We start from the raw sequence: 15729 nt of genomic DNA, 5'->3' as shown, positions 1-15729 counted from the left end.
CAGAGCAACAGGACGAAAGCGGATCACGCTAGCGGCGACAGCTTGGGCTGCTTGGCCGGGAGCAGCTGCTCGTCAGCCTCCGCCTGGTCAGGCTGCTCCGGCTCCTCCTCCGTCTCCTGCTCCTCATGCGCCTGCTCCTGCTGTGCCGCTTTCTGACGTTGCTTTTTGTTCTGGTTACGATAGCTCTTGGGCAGTTTGTTGTCGCCAATCCTGCAAAGAATCAGAGGGGGGGTCAATAGGTATATAAACAGTTTCCAGTGGAGCACCTACATGATGGTGGCGCGCGTGCCCGGTCCCCAGTGCGGCGCGGGGTTCTCCTGGAAGCGTGACAAAGCCTGCTTGCGGCTGCTGGGATTGGCCGCCGGATGCAGTTGATCGAACTCGTAATCCTGGCGGCAGGGCTGCGAGAGAATCGCCTGCAGCGCCGTGCCCGGTATGAGGCGATTCTCGCGCACCGGATGCCGTTTGCTCCAGCAGCGCAGAATGTCCCAGAGCACGGCGGCGGGTGCGTCCGTTTTGAGGGAATTCTTGCTGGCATGCGAGTAGGAGACACGATAGCCGGCATGGAGCAGGGCGGAGCGCATCTTGAGCATGGGCACAATCTCCAGCTTGAGCACGCAGCAGAGCTTGTCGGGCGTATAGTAGAGCGGCACATCCGGCAGCTCCTCCAGCACCATGGAGAGCACGCCCACCAGCCGACGCTGCGTGCCCAGCTCCAGCTGGGGCGTCGCCTCCAGCAAATGACGCACAAACTCCAGATTGTGTATGGGCGCCGACCAGATCGGACCGCCCAAATGATGCCGATGGCTGCAGTGCTCGCACTGCGCATTCACGGCCGGGCCCGTCGGTATGCCGAACTTGACCAGCTGCGGCTGATCCGCGGACTTGGTGCGCACCGTGCCCAGCGGCTGCAGGGTGAACGTCTCACAGCCGGTGCACTGATAGATCCAGGACTGTTTGCTCATGCTGTACTTGCACTGGGCCTGGCCCGAGTGGACGCGCACGAAGATGCGCACGTAAAAGTCCGCCGAGATGCTGAGCAGCGGCTCGATATATTTGCCGTGACGATTTGCGTGCGTTTCGATGCAGTGCAGCAGGATGCGCAGCGCCATTTCGTGGCAGCATTTCATGCGCAACGGCACCGAGCCGTATTTGACGTAGCACGCCTCGGGCGCATTACCCGCCAGGACGGCCATGTCGGTGGCGGTGACCAGGAGCAGGCCGCCGTCCACGATGCACTGCAGCGCGCCGTCCAGAAAGCGATTCGGGCAGCCGTAGGGATCCAGGTCGACGGCATCGAAGCGCTGCTGCGGCGCCGTCGACAGATACATGAGTGTCCTGCAAGGATTGGCTGCTTTAGTGCCAGCATTAGGATTTCAATTGGGAGCTTACATGGCGTCCGCATGACTTGTCTCGATGAGATGCTCCACGGCATTGTGCCGCACATTTGTCTTGATGGACTTGACTGCCTGCTTGGACAGATCGTTGGCTATGATCTGGCGCACGCCCGCGATCTCCTGGGCATAGCGTATGCTCCGGAGTCCTGTGGCCGCGAGCGCCTCCAGAATCCGAAGGCCGTCCGCATATTGCGTGCCCGCCGTGTAGCTGGGCGTTGGCGGCGGTGTCTCCTCCGGCTGCTGTTGCTTCTGTTGGCGCTGCAGCTGCTTGCGCGCCTTTTCGGCGCGCTCCTTGACCAAACGCTGGAAGTAAACGTTGAGCACGGCTATGCTCAGGTCGCGATTGAACTCCTGCACTGGGTTGTAGAAGACTTGGCCGCCGGATATGATATGTGCATTGCGTTCTGTAATTATGTTGGCATTCGGATTCGTTGGCACGGGCGGCGTCTCCTGTGGAACGTCCTCAACTTCCTCCACTTCCATTTCGCGCTGTCAACAACACGTTTTTACAACAGCGATGCGCAGCGGTTCGATAACATGTGGCGGCTAATCGATAACCGAAACAACGACATGCCAGGCAGTTGGCAACGCGACGCGCACAGCTGCTTGCGCACTTACCTATTTATTTGTCATAAATGCAACAGCTTTTTAACAGTATAGCTGAAATTAATTGATTTAAATCGTTGTTATATTTAAATAATTAACTAATCTTCGGTGCAGTGAGGTTTACATAGTACAATTAAACGTTTATTTTGTCCAGCTTCTCGTTCGGACCACTTTTAGCTGACACATGGCCAGCGCTGGCATAACGTTGGTTGGCAACACTGGCTTGTAGCTGTCGTAACAGGCCGCTTGCATTTAGTTTTTATTTAGTTTTAAAAATATGAATAAAATAACGCGTGCTTTTATTGGCGTACTGCAGCACAGCAATAACACGTACGCGCTACTCGGTCGCCAGCTATCCTACAAAAGCGATTTGTCGCTGGACAAGATCTATCCAAATGCGCGCCTGCAGCTCTTCACGCCGCCGCCGCCGCCGGTAAGTAACGGGATATATGCCGTTATTATATGAAAAGCGCGGCTAATTTAATTGATTTGCAGCCCAAAAGCGGCGACAAGTTCAATGGCTATATACCCATGGATAAGCTGGAGATCACGTACAGTCGCAGCTCCGGCCCGGGCGGCCAGCACGTGAACACGGTCAACACCAAGGTGGACGTGCGCTTCAAGCTGGCCGAGGCGCAGTGGATACCGGAGCAGACGCGCCAAAAGCTGCTGCAGGTGCTGGCCAACAAGCTGAACAAGGAGGGCTACTATTTCATCAAGAGCGACCTGACGCGCTCCCAGCAGCTGAACCTGGCCGATGCGCTCGAGAAGCTGCGCACGGTCATACGCGCCCAGGAGCTGGACGCACCGAGCGGACCCAGCGAGGAGACGCTGGAGAAGCTGCGTCGTCGCCAGGAGCGAACGGCCAGGCAGCGGCTGCAACTGAAACGCGATCGTGCCCAGATCAAAGCGGATCGTCAGGCGCCAAGCGGCATTGATTTTTAAATTCATTTTTAATTTGCAAAAATTGCTGTTACATAAACATTGTTCGGTACGAATGCGCTTAGACTACTTGTGGAGCAACTCCTCCGCGGCCGGCGTCACCGTAAAGCGTGGCACGGGCATCGCAATGACAGCGTCCAGCGGCAAATGCAGCTCGTGTCGACTTCCATGCGAGGGCATGCTCGCAAAACGCGGTCGCTGCAAAGAGAGCGAAAAGCAGCAGGAGTTAATTATAGGATTCGGAGGAAGCGGAGCGTGTTGAGCAGCTCTGCTCCCGTCCTGCATTGGCTGCAGCTATCGAAGGTACAAATACCCCCAAAGACCCTTCCTCAAATGCGTCCAAGTCCACAAATTGTAAACTCTTTTGATGCTAGGACCTGAACTTGGCAGGAAAAAGCTTTAGACCAGCCCCCTTTGCGGCTAGCAGCTCCGCTTGCCGGAACAGTTCTTGAGAGGAAGTCTCACCCAGGCTCAACCTGACTTGGACAAGACTCTCAATTAAACCCAACTTTTGTATATTAAGCTTGAAGCTAGTCGGCGGCGAGGCACATAGAAGATCTATGCCCATTTTCATGCCGGATGAATTATTATATGTGAGCACTTTTGCTCCTGTCCTGCTCTAGGAATAATTGTAGATGCAGATGTCTTCAACTGCGATCCCTTTTGATGCCAAGACCTCAATTTGGCTGAGTTTTCAAGAATTAGATCCACATATCCAGCCCAATCTGGCCTGGACAAAGGTCCCCGTAAAAAGCTAGTTGAAGAGGAGGCATCTAAAAGATTCCTACAACAATCTATGCCCCTTTTCATACCGGATGGAATCTTCCTAGAGTTTTTTGTTGGTGAGTTGAATCATCAAACTGTAAATCAAGGCTAAAATTCTGCTCCACCCAAGGTCAAATAACATGCCAAGAGTTGACTCGAGTCTGCCGGACTCTCAGGCTTTAGATTTTGCAGTTGGAGTCAGTTGCTCACCGGTGTTTGGGCGTCAGCGATGCGCAGCGTATTGTGCCGCTCGATGCTGGCAGGTGGCCGCCGCTCGGGCAGCTTCGTCAGTGTCTGCGTGTAGAGCTGCTCGAGGCGCTGGATGGCAAAGGCGGGCGGCAGCTGTGTCGAGAAGCTGTGCCGCATGCTTCGCGGCGACCAGGTGTGCTGGTAGGCGGTCTCGTCCAGATGTCGCAGCAAATCCCCATTGATGACCTGTCTGTCCTCCTTGGTCAGGTTGGCCAGCAGCTCGTCAATGAGCGCGGCATCGCCGCGCGACACCTTGATGTCGTGCATCCAGAACTGGCGATTGCTGCGCCCGATTACGGGCGCAATCTGCTTTACCTTGAGCACCAGGATGCCCATCAGGTAGACGCACAGCACATTGGAGAGTGTCAGGCACATGCTGATGCTGCCCAGCACGGCCAGCTCGGTGCCCTGATGCTGCGAATACTTCCTCGACTTGACCACGTTCACGTACAGCGTGTCGTCGCTTTCGTACAGCTTGTAGATGCAGGCGAGGGCCCAGAGCAGGCCCGAGTTAACCGCCGGCGGCAGCAGGGATGCGGATATGGCCACGCCCACCAGTGAACCAATATTACCGCCCAGTATGCCAATGGCAGCCGCCGCGCCGGAAGGGATGGCCGTAAACAGACCCACGATCAGCGAGTGCAGATCGCAGCGTGACAGCATCTCCTCGGTTAGGCCCTCGCCAATGCCGTACTTCTTGTCCGTGGTGCACACGACCAGCCCAAACAGGAATCCCACCAGCGTCGCCAAGAGTATGCCAATCAGCTCGTTGCGCATGCCCAGCCGGCGCAGCGAACGCTCCTCGATCACAGTACCAAAAATGGCAGCTATAATGGGACCCATCAGCGGTGAGATCAGCATGCTGGAGGCCAGGAAAATGGTGCTGTTCTCTATCAGCCCAAAGGAGGCCAAGGTGCTGCAAGGGATGAGAACAAGAAATGCGTTAGAAGAAAGGAAATCGAGAAGTCCTATCAGAATCGCAGGCATATGTAAATGGACTGCTCTCTAGAAGGGAAGGAAACAAGGATATGGTATTGGAGTACTTAGAATAAAGGGAAATCCTAACAATATCGGAGGAAATCCTATCAATGGACTGTTGTCTATCAACTCTCCGGGAACGAGGATTCCATGTGGCATATGGCATAGAAGTACTTAGTATAAAGGGAATATGGAAATACTATCAAAATCGAAGGATTATGTAAACGGACTAGAGAAACTGTTGGAATATCAGACTTATACGCCATATAACTTCCAGAGAACCGACTTTTCAAGAACAATATACCAGAATTGTGGAATATCGGGCTACCACAGGAAGGATCTTTCCATAAATTGACTTTTTAAGATATCTTCAGCGAAGTATTAGCTAGAGAAATCTTTGGAATATCGGACTACTATTCCATGCCATGGGAAGAATCGGTCGATCTGTGGATTCTTCTTCAGCGAACTATATACTAGAGAAATGGTTGGAATATCGGACTATATAATTGCCATGGGAAGAAATGCAGGGAATCTAGAAATCCTATCGAAATTAGAGGACTTTGGCAATGGACTTGTCAAGATAGTTACCGTGAACTATATACAACTGAAATTGTTGGAAAATCGGACTACTATATTATAGGAACAATAGGAACGAACGGTTAATAAGTGGACTTTTCAGCGAACTATATACAATAGAATTTCTAGGAATATCGGACTACTATAACATATATAACTGCCATAGGAACAATCCTTCAATTGGTAAGTTCTACCACTTTCTTATATCTATATCTATCTATAATATAGATCTATATCTAAGTCAAACTTGGCTCTAACAAACTCTGCCCTGTTGCTTACGTGGGCGAAATCTAATCAATATCGGAAAACTATATCTTTTTGCTCTAGAGATAGAATCTTGCAATGATTTTGTATATGAAAAGAGGTTCTGTTTGTGAATGTCTTTCTGTCTTTATGATCTTTACAATGCCTCTGGCATATCTGCTAGACCCTAAAGCCATATGTCCACAAGGCCATTTAATCTTCGGCACGGACTCGTCATATCTGAGCCCAAGCTCGCACTATTTAGCTTATCTTATCGAGAACGGATCGCTAAATAAGATTGCTACGGCTCTGATGAGTACTTTTGTTAGGGTATTTCGGGTAGTCCTTACGCTGCAGAGACGAGCAGGATGCAAAAGTCAAAGGTTATGGCCGCATCCTGGCGGACATCGCGCACAATTTGCGCCACGTTCAGGCGGGAGCGCACCGAGTTCATGAATCTGTTCCAGGCGCCCTGCTTCTGCGCGTTCTGATTGTTGTTGCTGCTGCAGGAAGAAGAGTTGTTCACGTTAGCGAAGCTTGACTGTGGCAGCTTGGTAGCAACTGTACTTACTCGTTGGGCGCATGCCCAGCCGCAGGCTGTTTGTCCGTTTCTAAGGGATTTGTTTTGTAGGTTTTTGAGGCAATGCAGTTCATGACCGCAACAGAGGAGCCCTCCCGATCCCCGATGCCCCATTGCTGCAGTGCATCGTAGAGATTCTCGTAGAGTTCATTGAACTCCAGCGCAAAGCTTATCTGATAGCTGCTGCCCTCCATGCTGCGCAGCCACAGCGCGTTCGATATGCCAAATTTGCGCAATATCTGACGCAGCACGTGCTCCATGGCGGTATCCAGTGGCAGCTCCAACAGTTCCCTGCGCTCAGCAACATCTGTCAGCTGTGTTCGTAAACCTACGCTGTCACCGGCCCCGCCTACTCTACTGTTTAAAGGGGGCGGCGGCGATTGCTGTTGGCCTCGTCGTGACTCAAACAGCTGTTGTGATCTCTGCAGGCTCTGCCCCTCGTAGGCAGATCCCCTCTCTGTCTGCGTTTCCCTCGGCCCTTCGTCCTTTAGCTGCCGCCTGTAGGCCTCCTTGAGGCGCTGCTCCTCGCTGGCCGTGGGTATTGTTATTGTGAAGAGTACGGCGGGTGCGTCCAACATTTTATTCAAATATTATTTGCTTATTTAACAAATTACATATACACACACACACACACTCGTACATACATACATATATACTCAGACATGCATACATATACACTTCTTATGCACACGTTATTTTGTAGTAAATAATCTTGGTTTTATTTTTTCTGCGCACAAAAAAAAACGTACGGGCCGTCGCACGTTTTAGCAGCTGCGACGATCTTCTGTGCACTGGAAAGCGCATTTCATTTGGCGCCTTGTTCTTGTTGTTCTTGTCCGATGCATTCGCCTGATAACGGTTTTTCCTCAACGCTGTTAAATGCGCGTCTGTTAAGGGGTTATGTTATGTGGCTCACACACGACACATGCAACTGGTCGCATTGCGCTTAACTATGTTGTTGAGGCTATGTTCCATAACAGTTTTGCCTCAACGCTGTTAAATGCGCGTCTGTTAAGGGGTTATGTTGTTGGGCCCACACACGACACAAGCGACTGGTCGCATTGCGCTTAACTATGTTGTTGAGGCTAGCTTTTATAACAGTTTTGCCTCAACGCTGTTAAATGCGCGTCTGTTAAGGGGTTATGTTATGTGGCTCACACGCGACACAAGCAACTGGTCGCATTGCGCTTAACTATGTTGTTGAGGCTATGTTCCATAACAGTTTTGCCTCAACGCTGTTAAATGCGCGTCTGTTATGGGGTTATGTTATGTGGCTCACACACGACACAAGCGGCTGTTTGCATTGCGCTTAACTATGTTGTTGAGGATAGCTTCTATATAAGTTTTGACTCAACTCTGTTATTTAACATTTACTTTGCTGTCATTCGCTATGTTGTTGGGCCCGAACATGACACAAGCGGCTGGCTGCATTGCGCTTAATCATATTTACAGCAACTCACACTGTTAACTTAACATTTGCATGCAACTGGCAAAGCTGTAACGGATATTTGAATTTCATATCTAAAGCAAAATGTTAACGTTTTTCTCTGATTAGTTTGAATATTTCATATTTATTTAAAATATTAGATTTATTTTATTTTATTTTATTTGTTGTGTTATTTATTAGTTAAAAATAATCTGCAGCAACCGAACTGACAAAACTTGATTTATTTACAAATACTTTTGATAAGCCCCGCGTATTTACACACTAAATGGATTTAGATTTGCGATACAAACTAAGCCTCTAGACTGACATTCATGAGCTCCTTGGTGATTTCGGCCCTGCTCCTTGTGGGCTTGCTGTTGCCCAAGGAGTTGGTGTCCTGTGCGAGTGCGGGCGGTGGCAACTTGAAGCCGCGCGGCGGCTCCAAATCGGGAGATTCAGCTGCTGGGGGCAGCTCCGTAGACGTTGCTGGCGTCTCTTTTATGGCCATTTTGTAGAGCAGCTGCAGCTGCTGCACTGCATTCGTTGCCAGGGCGGGACGCGTGGGCAGCGCCAGCTTTGCGGCCAGCTTGTTGCCCGGCTTATGCTTGGCCTTGGCCGGCTGCGGCTTCATGCCCTTGGACCAGGTCTCCAGCCAGCTGGCGGCCGTGCGCTCAGTGCTGGTTAGCAGCTCCTGTTGACGCAGTTGCTCGCGCTGTTCGCTGGCGCTCACCTGGCGCTTGTTAAAGGACTGATCGTCCTTGCTGGGCTCACCGAGCGGACGTGTGTTCTTCTGCGGTCCCAGCTCGAGCAGCACCTGAAAGTCCGCATGCTCGCCCAAGCGAAAGCCAAAGCCCAGACGCGAATCGGTGCCTGACAAAAGATATGTCCGCATTAAGCTGGATTTATTATGGAATAACTATATAGCTTTTATAAACTGACCTTTTTTAATGGGCGGTATATTGGAGTAAACCAGGGAGAGCGCCGATTGTAGTTCCTGCGGCACTATAAAACCATTCACATTCTCAGCTGCAAAAGAGAAATTAGATGAGATTAAAGAGACTTAAATTATTTAATTTCAGCTTGAGATTCGATAATTCTTTGTCTCAGAAAAATATAAGAGCAAAGTATGATAAAAAAGGATGCTGGTTCGAATCTCAAGCATTGCATTTGACGCTGTTAATCACTTTGCTGTTAAGGGGCCCACACACGTCTAAGGTCCATTATCTTATAAATGTTTATGCTCAACTCTGTTAAACATATTGCTGTTATGGGGCCCATACACGTTACAAGCGACCATGCTTTTGGGGCCATGTTTCTACAACAGTTTTTCCTTAACTCTGTTAAACAATTTGCTGTTACAAGCACGTGTAACTAGGCTTTTAATAATAACCTCAGGATAAATCTGAGCTCTGCAAATTAGTCAGGCAGTCTTAGATCTTGGTACAACCCCACAGATTGTTTCAGGAAAATATCTTAAACTAAAAAAATAACTTTTTAAGAGATAAATAGTATACAGAAGATGGCCAATTCGAATCACAGGCACCTGAAACTACTCCTAACTATATCCTATAACTTTTACTATAATCTCAGGATAAATCTGAGCTCTACTAAATAACTAACTAACTGTTATCTTCAGTCACTTAGTCTTAGATCTTGTGCTAATTTCCAGCTGTTTTATTGCGCAACAAACCAATTTGTTTGTGTTCAGTTTTTTTTTTGGGCTTGGTATGCTGTTCGTTTATTTTGACAGCTTGGTATGCAGCCTACCTGTTTGTTATGCGGCAATTAAATTTGCTGCTGTTTTTTTTTTTTCTTAAACAAAGTTTATAGGTCTATGATTAATGCGGGAATATTGTGTAATACTATCAGAAATTAAGCGGCGTCGCTCGGTCACATGCATGAATTATAAATATGAATTTCTTTCTCTTATACGGGCTTCAAATGCGTAAAATTGTAATTAATACTTTTGAATATTTCTGATATAAAGTTGGATAAACGAGCAATACAAATTGCCAAAGGGCTGCCAGGTTTGAACTGGCGACTACACGCTACTTGGTCCGACGTCCACACTCGTAAGCTACACAGGCTTTACAAGGAATATATATATATATTGTATATATATATATTATATGTCTACGGAATTGTTGACATTTTTCAACTTGAAGCTCGAAGTAGGAAAGCAAGTTTCTTGAGGCTGTGAGCCTTAAACATAAGACAATAAATTCTATCAATACTTCAACTAGCTCAAAATGTTACCGAATATTTCAATATGCGAGAAATATATATAGTTCATATGGCATATCCCATAGTATATAGTATTATAATCTCTTCCTGATTCATAGAAATATATGTAGCTCTCGAATAAACCCTTGGAGTACACATAAAGAAAAGAAGGGTCTCTTCGAGTCATCTATAAGTTTTTGAAGCTTATTATTCACAATCATAAACGCACTTAAACTTGTTTTGCTTCAGGGTCAGGCGATTGTTTGGCTTGTAAAAAAGTGCAAACCCCTTTCAAGAGAACTGACCTCTCACAAAAACAAAACACAAATGATGCTTTTGAACCCTCACGTAATTAATGAGTGTACTTTGATCTAATATTCTACACGGCGAATAGCTCAAAATTAATGAAGCAATAATGAATTCAATTCGAGTGGCTCGGCATAGACAAGAGATATGTGTATATAAATTTATAACACACAAGAGAGTCGCTGACGACCTTGACACAAAGACCGGCAACTGCTTTTGGACTGAAACGAGCTGCGGTCTGATCAGGTCTGCGTTTGGGTCTGCGCTTGGGTCTGATCTGTGCCAGACCAAAGTCTACAGTTTGGCTTCGCTTGGCTAGTTGTCCGACCGGTTATTGCAGAGGCCTGAACACAATTTTCGTTAGTCTTTGCTTTTGTAAATGTGCAGATACACTCAAAGAAACAAGTAGTGTATACTGATTGAAATCCCATTTTCCTAATATCGATAACTATCGATTTTAAGTTATCGTTTCTTGAGCATAACTCGTAGATTTTAATAGCTGGCTACATCAAATTTGTTATGTCGGTTCTCTTGTATAAAACATAGAGAAAAAATGATTCAATTTTTGTATACCCTTCCCCGCTTCTATTATAAGCGAAAAAAACTCATTCTTGAAGTTAGAACCTGGCGCCTTGGTATTTACACAGTTTTATATGACATATTTAAGGGCCGCAAATTTCATGAAGATCGGACTATAAGCAACAGAGTTATTAGAGAATGCATTTCTCATAGATAGGGTGGGGGAAAGGGAAGAAACAGCTGATAGAGAGTGTGTGTGTGTGTGTGTGTGTTATGTGTGTGTGTGTTTGTATGCTCCCATATATAACAGATAACTAGGAATCTATTTATTCATCTTTCTATCTATCAATCTATCCATCTATCTATCTATCTATCTATCTATCTATCTATCTATCTATCTATGTGTCTATCTATCTATCTATCTATCTATCTATCTATCTATCTATCTATATATTTATCTATTTATCTAGCTATCTATCTATCTGTCTATCTTTATATCTATCTGTTCCTCCATCTATCTCTCCATCTATCTATCTATCTATGTGTCTATCTATCTATCTATCTATCTATCTATCTATCTATCTATCTATCTATCTATCTGTCTATCTATCCATATATCAATCTATCTATCTATCTATCTATCTATCTATCTATCTATCTACCTATCTATCTACTTATCTGTCTATCTATGTATCTATCTATCTATCTATCTATCTATTTAGCTGTCTATCTATATATCTATATATCTATCTATCTATCTATATATCTGTCTATCTATCCATATATCAGTCTATCTATCTATCTATCTATCTGTCTATCTATCTATCTATATATCTATCTATATATCTATCTATCTATCTATCTATCTATCTGTCTATCTATCTATCTATCTATCTCTCCATCTATCTCTCCATCTATCTAACTATCTATCTAGCTGTGTTCTAGGTTAGGTTTCCGCTTGGTCACTTCCACCTAAAGAACTCTTATAAAATGTATTTAAAAAGCGCCAACATTTTCTGCCAGTGTACTTACATTGAAGCAGGCAAAGCAACAGCCAGAGGCTAACAGTGAGCGGCAGTTGTTTTGGCCAAAACATGATCAGCAGTCGAAGGCTTTGTGGCTTGCATTTAGCGAAGTAGAAGAAACGGTTCGTCTAAAGTTAAGAAACTGTAAAATACACACACACACACACACACATATAGACACGATTACAACATTTGGCTAAAAGTGTGGCGGCTTTTGGGGCTGGTCCGCGGTGCGTCATATGAAAAGGTATTTCAACTATGTCCCAAAAGCTGCGCCGCGTCGCGATATGCAAACCGTTTGCCTTGTGGCTTCAATAAAAAGCGTCAACAAAAAACAGAAAATAAAAAACCGAAAAAAAAAAACGATGGCAAAAAAACTGTTTGGAAATCACTCTCACTTTTGTTCAATGTGCCTTTTCGTGTTGTTGTTGTTGTTGAAATTTTTTTTCGACTGTTTTTGTTTTTGTTTAGGTTTTGCCAACAGCATCAATGCGCTCCACGTCTTGTTATACCCTTGCAGTGGGTATTTCAATTTCCAAAAGGCTTTCGTAACGGCAGCTCTTTGATTGGATGTGACTATTCGATATAGAAGCTAGCTAGCCATCTATTTAACAGACTATGTGAATGGGTTTTGATGTGCCTCAATTTTGTTGCAACTCGATGAAAATTCTTTTTTGCATATCTCAAGCCCGGTTAGATTTGATTAGCATAGCATATAGTTTATATACTTGAACATTGCTATAAATAGGTGGAAAATTGTTTACTTGTAGTATAAAAATAAGTCGGTTTTTTCTCTGGAAAATCTCATGTGAATCTGTTTCCCTATACTCACTATATCTCTGCGATCTCGCGTACGAAATCCTGTTACTAAACGAAGTTTTTTCTTCTGCTGAATCTAACGCAAGCTCATAAATCTTTTAATATATTTGTTCAACTCAGACTGAACTGTCTATAAAGAGAATCTCATCTGAATCATCTGAGCACGATGCCATGAGATCTCCACGAGAATCTACTATATTTGAATCATATCGTCTGTTTTCATTTGATATGCCATGTCTGCAAGGGTATTTCAGCTTCGATCTTGCCGAAATGCACTCTTTTTGTGGCTTTTTTTATACCCTTGCAGAGGATATTTTAATTTTGTCGTGAAATGTGTAACGCATAGAAGGAGACATCTCCGACCCCATAGAGTATATATATTCTTGATCAGCATCAACAGCCGAGTCGATATAGCCATGTCCGTCTGTCCGTCTGTCCGTCTGTCTGTCTCTATGCGAACTAGTCCCTCAGTTTTAGGACTATCTTTATGAAACTTTGCAGAAGTCTCTTTTTCTGTTGCACGCAGCACATATGTCAAAACCAGCTAGATCTGACCACTATATCATATAGCTGCCATAGGAACGATCGGCCGAAAATTAAGTTGTTGTATGGAAAAATTTTTTGTTTTTCACGATATCTTGACCAAACTCGGCATTTATAAGTTATACTATGCTCTTCATATAAATGCAAAATCCCATTAAGATCGGACCACTATATCATATATCTGCCATAGGAACGATCTGTCGAAAACTAGGTTTTTGATTAAAAACCTTTTTTGTTTATCAAGATATCTTGGCCAAAGTCGGCAATTATTATTTATACTAAGCTCCTCATATATATGCAAAATCCCATTAAGATCGGACCACTATATCATATAGCTGTCATAGGAACGATCAGTCGAAAACTAAGTTTTTGATTAAAAACCTTTTTTGTTTATCAAGATATCTTGCCCAAACTCGGCATTAACTATTTACCCTGTGCTTCTTAGATACGGGCAAAGCACTATAAGCATTATGAAAAGGTTGGGTCTGCAAGGGTATTAGATCTTCGGTGTGCCGAAGATAGCCTTTCTTGCTCGTTTTTTTTGTTGGTTTAATTTCAACTATTTGATGCGGCCTTGTCTTAAGCGTTGTTTGGTTTTGTTTTGGAATTTTGTAACTCTTATTATTATACTTTTATATATATTGAATATATTTTATTTATTGGCTCTAAATTTGATTTGCACTTTTAAATGTTGCTAATCAACGGCGCAAATAGCGTTGTATTTGTTGAAAATGAAAGCGCGCGTTGCAAGCTGTTGAAAACAAATTTTGGTTTCGATTTCAATTTCGTTTTGAGCCCAAAAATAAATACTGTGCCCGTTTACACCAGCCACATACAAATGGCCTCATAATACGAGCTTAGGCTTTGCTTACATTTGTGTGTCTTGATTATTTTTATTTTTATTGAATTTTATTTTCGTGCACACATTTTGGTTTCGCTTTGACAACCTGCCCGGTTCGCGGCTGCGGCACAACTGAAATGGAGAGTGGAACAACTTGCAACACGGCCTCAGCTCCAGCTCAGGTCCCAGCTTCAGATTCGGCTTGAGCTGGGGTGGAGCGTTCGTAAAACATCACGTAACACTCGCATACCCTGTAGCTGCTGGGTAAGCAACGGGGTATAACAGCTTGGTGCACATGTATGTCACAGACAAAATTGGGGTTCTTCTAAAGTATTTGCCAGAAAAGCGAGACTGGAGGGTTTAAATATGTATATATTTGATTAGTTTGTTACCTTATTATCGATAAATATCGATTTTTAAGCAAGGCTTATTTTCTAAGCTTATTTTCGAGCTTTTTAATGCTACAAACTGGAAAGTATAACTACATATGCTCATGGCTTGTCCATTTTCCATATGCACGCCATATTCAGTTATCGATAAATATCGATCAACTTATTCTAAGCATATCTCGTAACTTATTAAAGCTAGCGACTCTAAAGTCGAAATATACATTCCTGTGGCTTTTCTTTTTTTCGATATCCATAATTTTCATCATTATTAAAGTGAGCGACTGGAATGTAGAAAAATAGAATAGTATAGTTTACATACTTTTCGATGATCAGCAGCTTCTACATAAAATCGATAACTATTGATTTTTTATCAAGAATTTTGGAGCACATCACGTAGATTAATAGGGCTATAAGCTGGAAAGCAGAAAAATACAAGCTTCTAGTTAAATTTTCACTTTTATCATAAAATCGATATTTATCGATTCGAAAGCAATGCATGTAGGCATGTAGGCTTACACATGAATTAGATGGATTCTTTCCATTAAAAATACCTCGCTTCTACGGCAACTTGAGGCTGTTTACAGGGCATGTCCCAGTCAGTCACTTGTCGTAGTTTTTGTTGTATTATCTCTGAGGCCAGCTTCAGTTTCAGTTTCTTCTCTGAGACCGGCTCTCGAGCTCGGCGCACTTGGCTTCACATGGGCTCCGCTCTGCTCCGCTCTGATCTGCTCTGCTGGGGCGTGGCAGAGCTCCGCAATTACCCGCACTCGCAACAGGTATATATTTATATATATGTAATCATGTCGTACCTGTGCTAGGTGTCTGCGGCGTGTGTAAGGTTGTGACAGGCGTTTTTGGCACAGTCCTGCGCCGACTTGGCCGCTTTTCCATAATTCCAATCATTTTTTGCTGTGAACGCAGCTGTTGGCCCATTTACTGAGTTGATAATGATTCACTCGAGTTAAGATCGGCATTGATGAAGAGGAAGACAAAAGCGCGCGATTTATGATGAAAGTCTCGAAATGTAATTGTGGACTTTTTGTTAATGTCAAAATATGCGTAGTTAAACCCACGATTAAAGTGTTAAATAAATAAAGTAGATGTCAACATTAAAGAGATTAATCCAGTTGCTGTTGATTGACTAGAAGATACCCTGTAACTAGGAAGAAAAAATCGCGCGATTTATGATGAAAGTTGCGCAAGGTAATTGTGGACTTTTTGCTAATGTCAAAATAAGCGTAGTTAAAGAAGATAGATTCGCTTGCTTGACTGAGAGATACCCTGTAACTAGCATATATTTGT

General features: G+C 44.7%; 4 protein-coding genes across 5 annotated transcripts; 1 reads left to right on the top strand and 3 right to left on the bottom strand.

The window, feature by feature from the left end:
- Positions 1-2: 2 nt before the first annotated feature.
- Positions 3-1915, bottom strand: LOC115765451 (probable tRNA (guanine(26)-N(2))-dimethyltransferase). Its single transcript, XM_030709013.1, has 3 exons — positions 1393-1915; positions 271-1338; positions 3-210 (listed from the first exon to the last, which is right to left on the bottom strand). Exons 1-3 carry the CDS (start codon positions 1878-1880, stop codon positions 24-26), a joined length of 1743 nt encoding a protein of 580 aa, XP_030564873.1. The 5' UTR covers positions 1881-1915; the 3' UTR covers positions 3-23.
- An 88-nt stretch (positions 1916-2003) lies between these two features.
- Positions 2004-3009, top strand: LOC115765453 (peptidyl-tRNA hydrolase ICT1, mitochondrial). The gene is made up of 2 exons (XM_030709017.1): positions 2004-2436; positions 2499-3009. The coding sequence occupies exons 1-2, from the start codon at positions 2281-2283 to the stop codon at positions 2946-2948; spliced, it is 606 nt and encodes a 201-aa protein (XP_030564877.1). The 5' UTR covers positions 2004-2280; the 3' UTR covers positions 2949-3009.
- LOC115765450 lies at positions 2995-7107 on the bottom strand. The gene is made up of 4 exons (XM_030709012.1): positions 6328-7107; positions 6107-6259; positions 3921-4875; positions 2995-3143 (listed from the first exon to the last, which is right to left on the bottom strand). Exons 1-4 carry the CDS (start codon positions 6912-6914, stop codon positions 3012-3014), a joined length of 1827 nt encoding a protein of 608 aa, XP_030564872.1. The 5' UTR covers positions 6915-7107; the 3' UTR covers positions 2995-3011.
- Positions 7108-7966: 859 nt separating this feature from the next.
- Positions 7967-14141, bottom strand: LOC115765452. 2 transcript variants are annotated; one of them, XM_030709015.1, is made up of 4 exons: positions 14070-14141; positions 11843-11977; positions 8702-8788; positions 7967-8632 (listed from the first exon to the last, which is right to left on the bottom strand). In XM_030709015.1, the coding sequence occupies exons 2-4, from the start codon at positions 11904-11906 to the stop codon at positions 8073-8075; spliced, it is 711 nt and encodes a 236-aa protein (XP_030564875.1). In that variant the 5' UTR covers positions 11907-11977; positions 14070-14141; the 3' UTR covers positions 7967-8072. The 2 variants fall into 2 exon arrangements, with proteins under 2 accessions (XP_030564875.1, XP_030564876.1); XM_030709016.1 differs by lacking the exon at positions 14070-14141 and adding an exon at positions 12234-12279.
- Between the last annotated feature and the right edge of the window lie 1588 nt (positions 14142-15729).

Source organism: Drosophila novamexicana, unplaced genomic scaffold (assembly GCF_003285875.2).
Source record: "Drosophila novamexicana strain 15010-1031.04,08,12 unplaced genomic scaffold, DnovRS2.1 tig00000974-arrow-arrow-pilon, whole genome shotgun sequence".
In the NCBI taxonomy this organism is placed as follows: Eukaryota; Metazoa; Arthropoda; class Insecta; order Diptera; family Drosophilidae; genus Drosophila; species Drosophila novamexicana.
The sequence above is the reverse complement of the archived record's forward strand: the minus strand, read 5'-3'. Positions and strand labels throughout refer to the sequence as shown.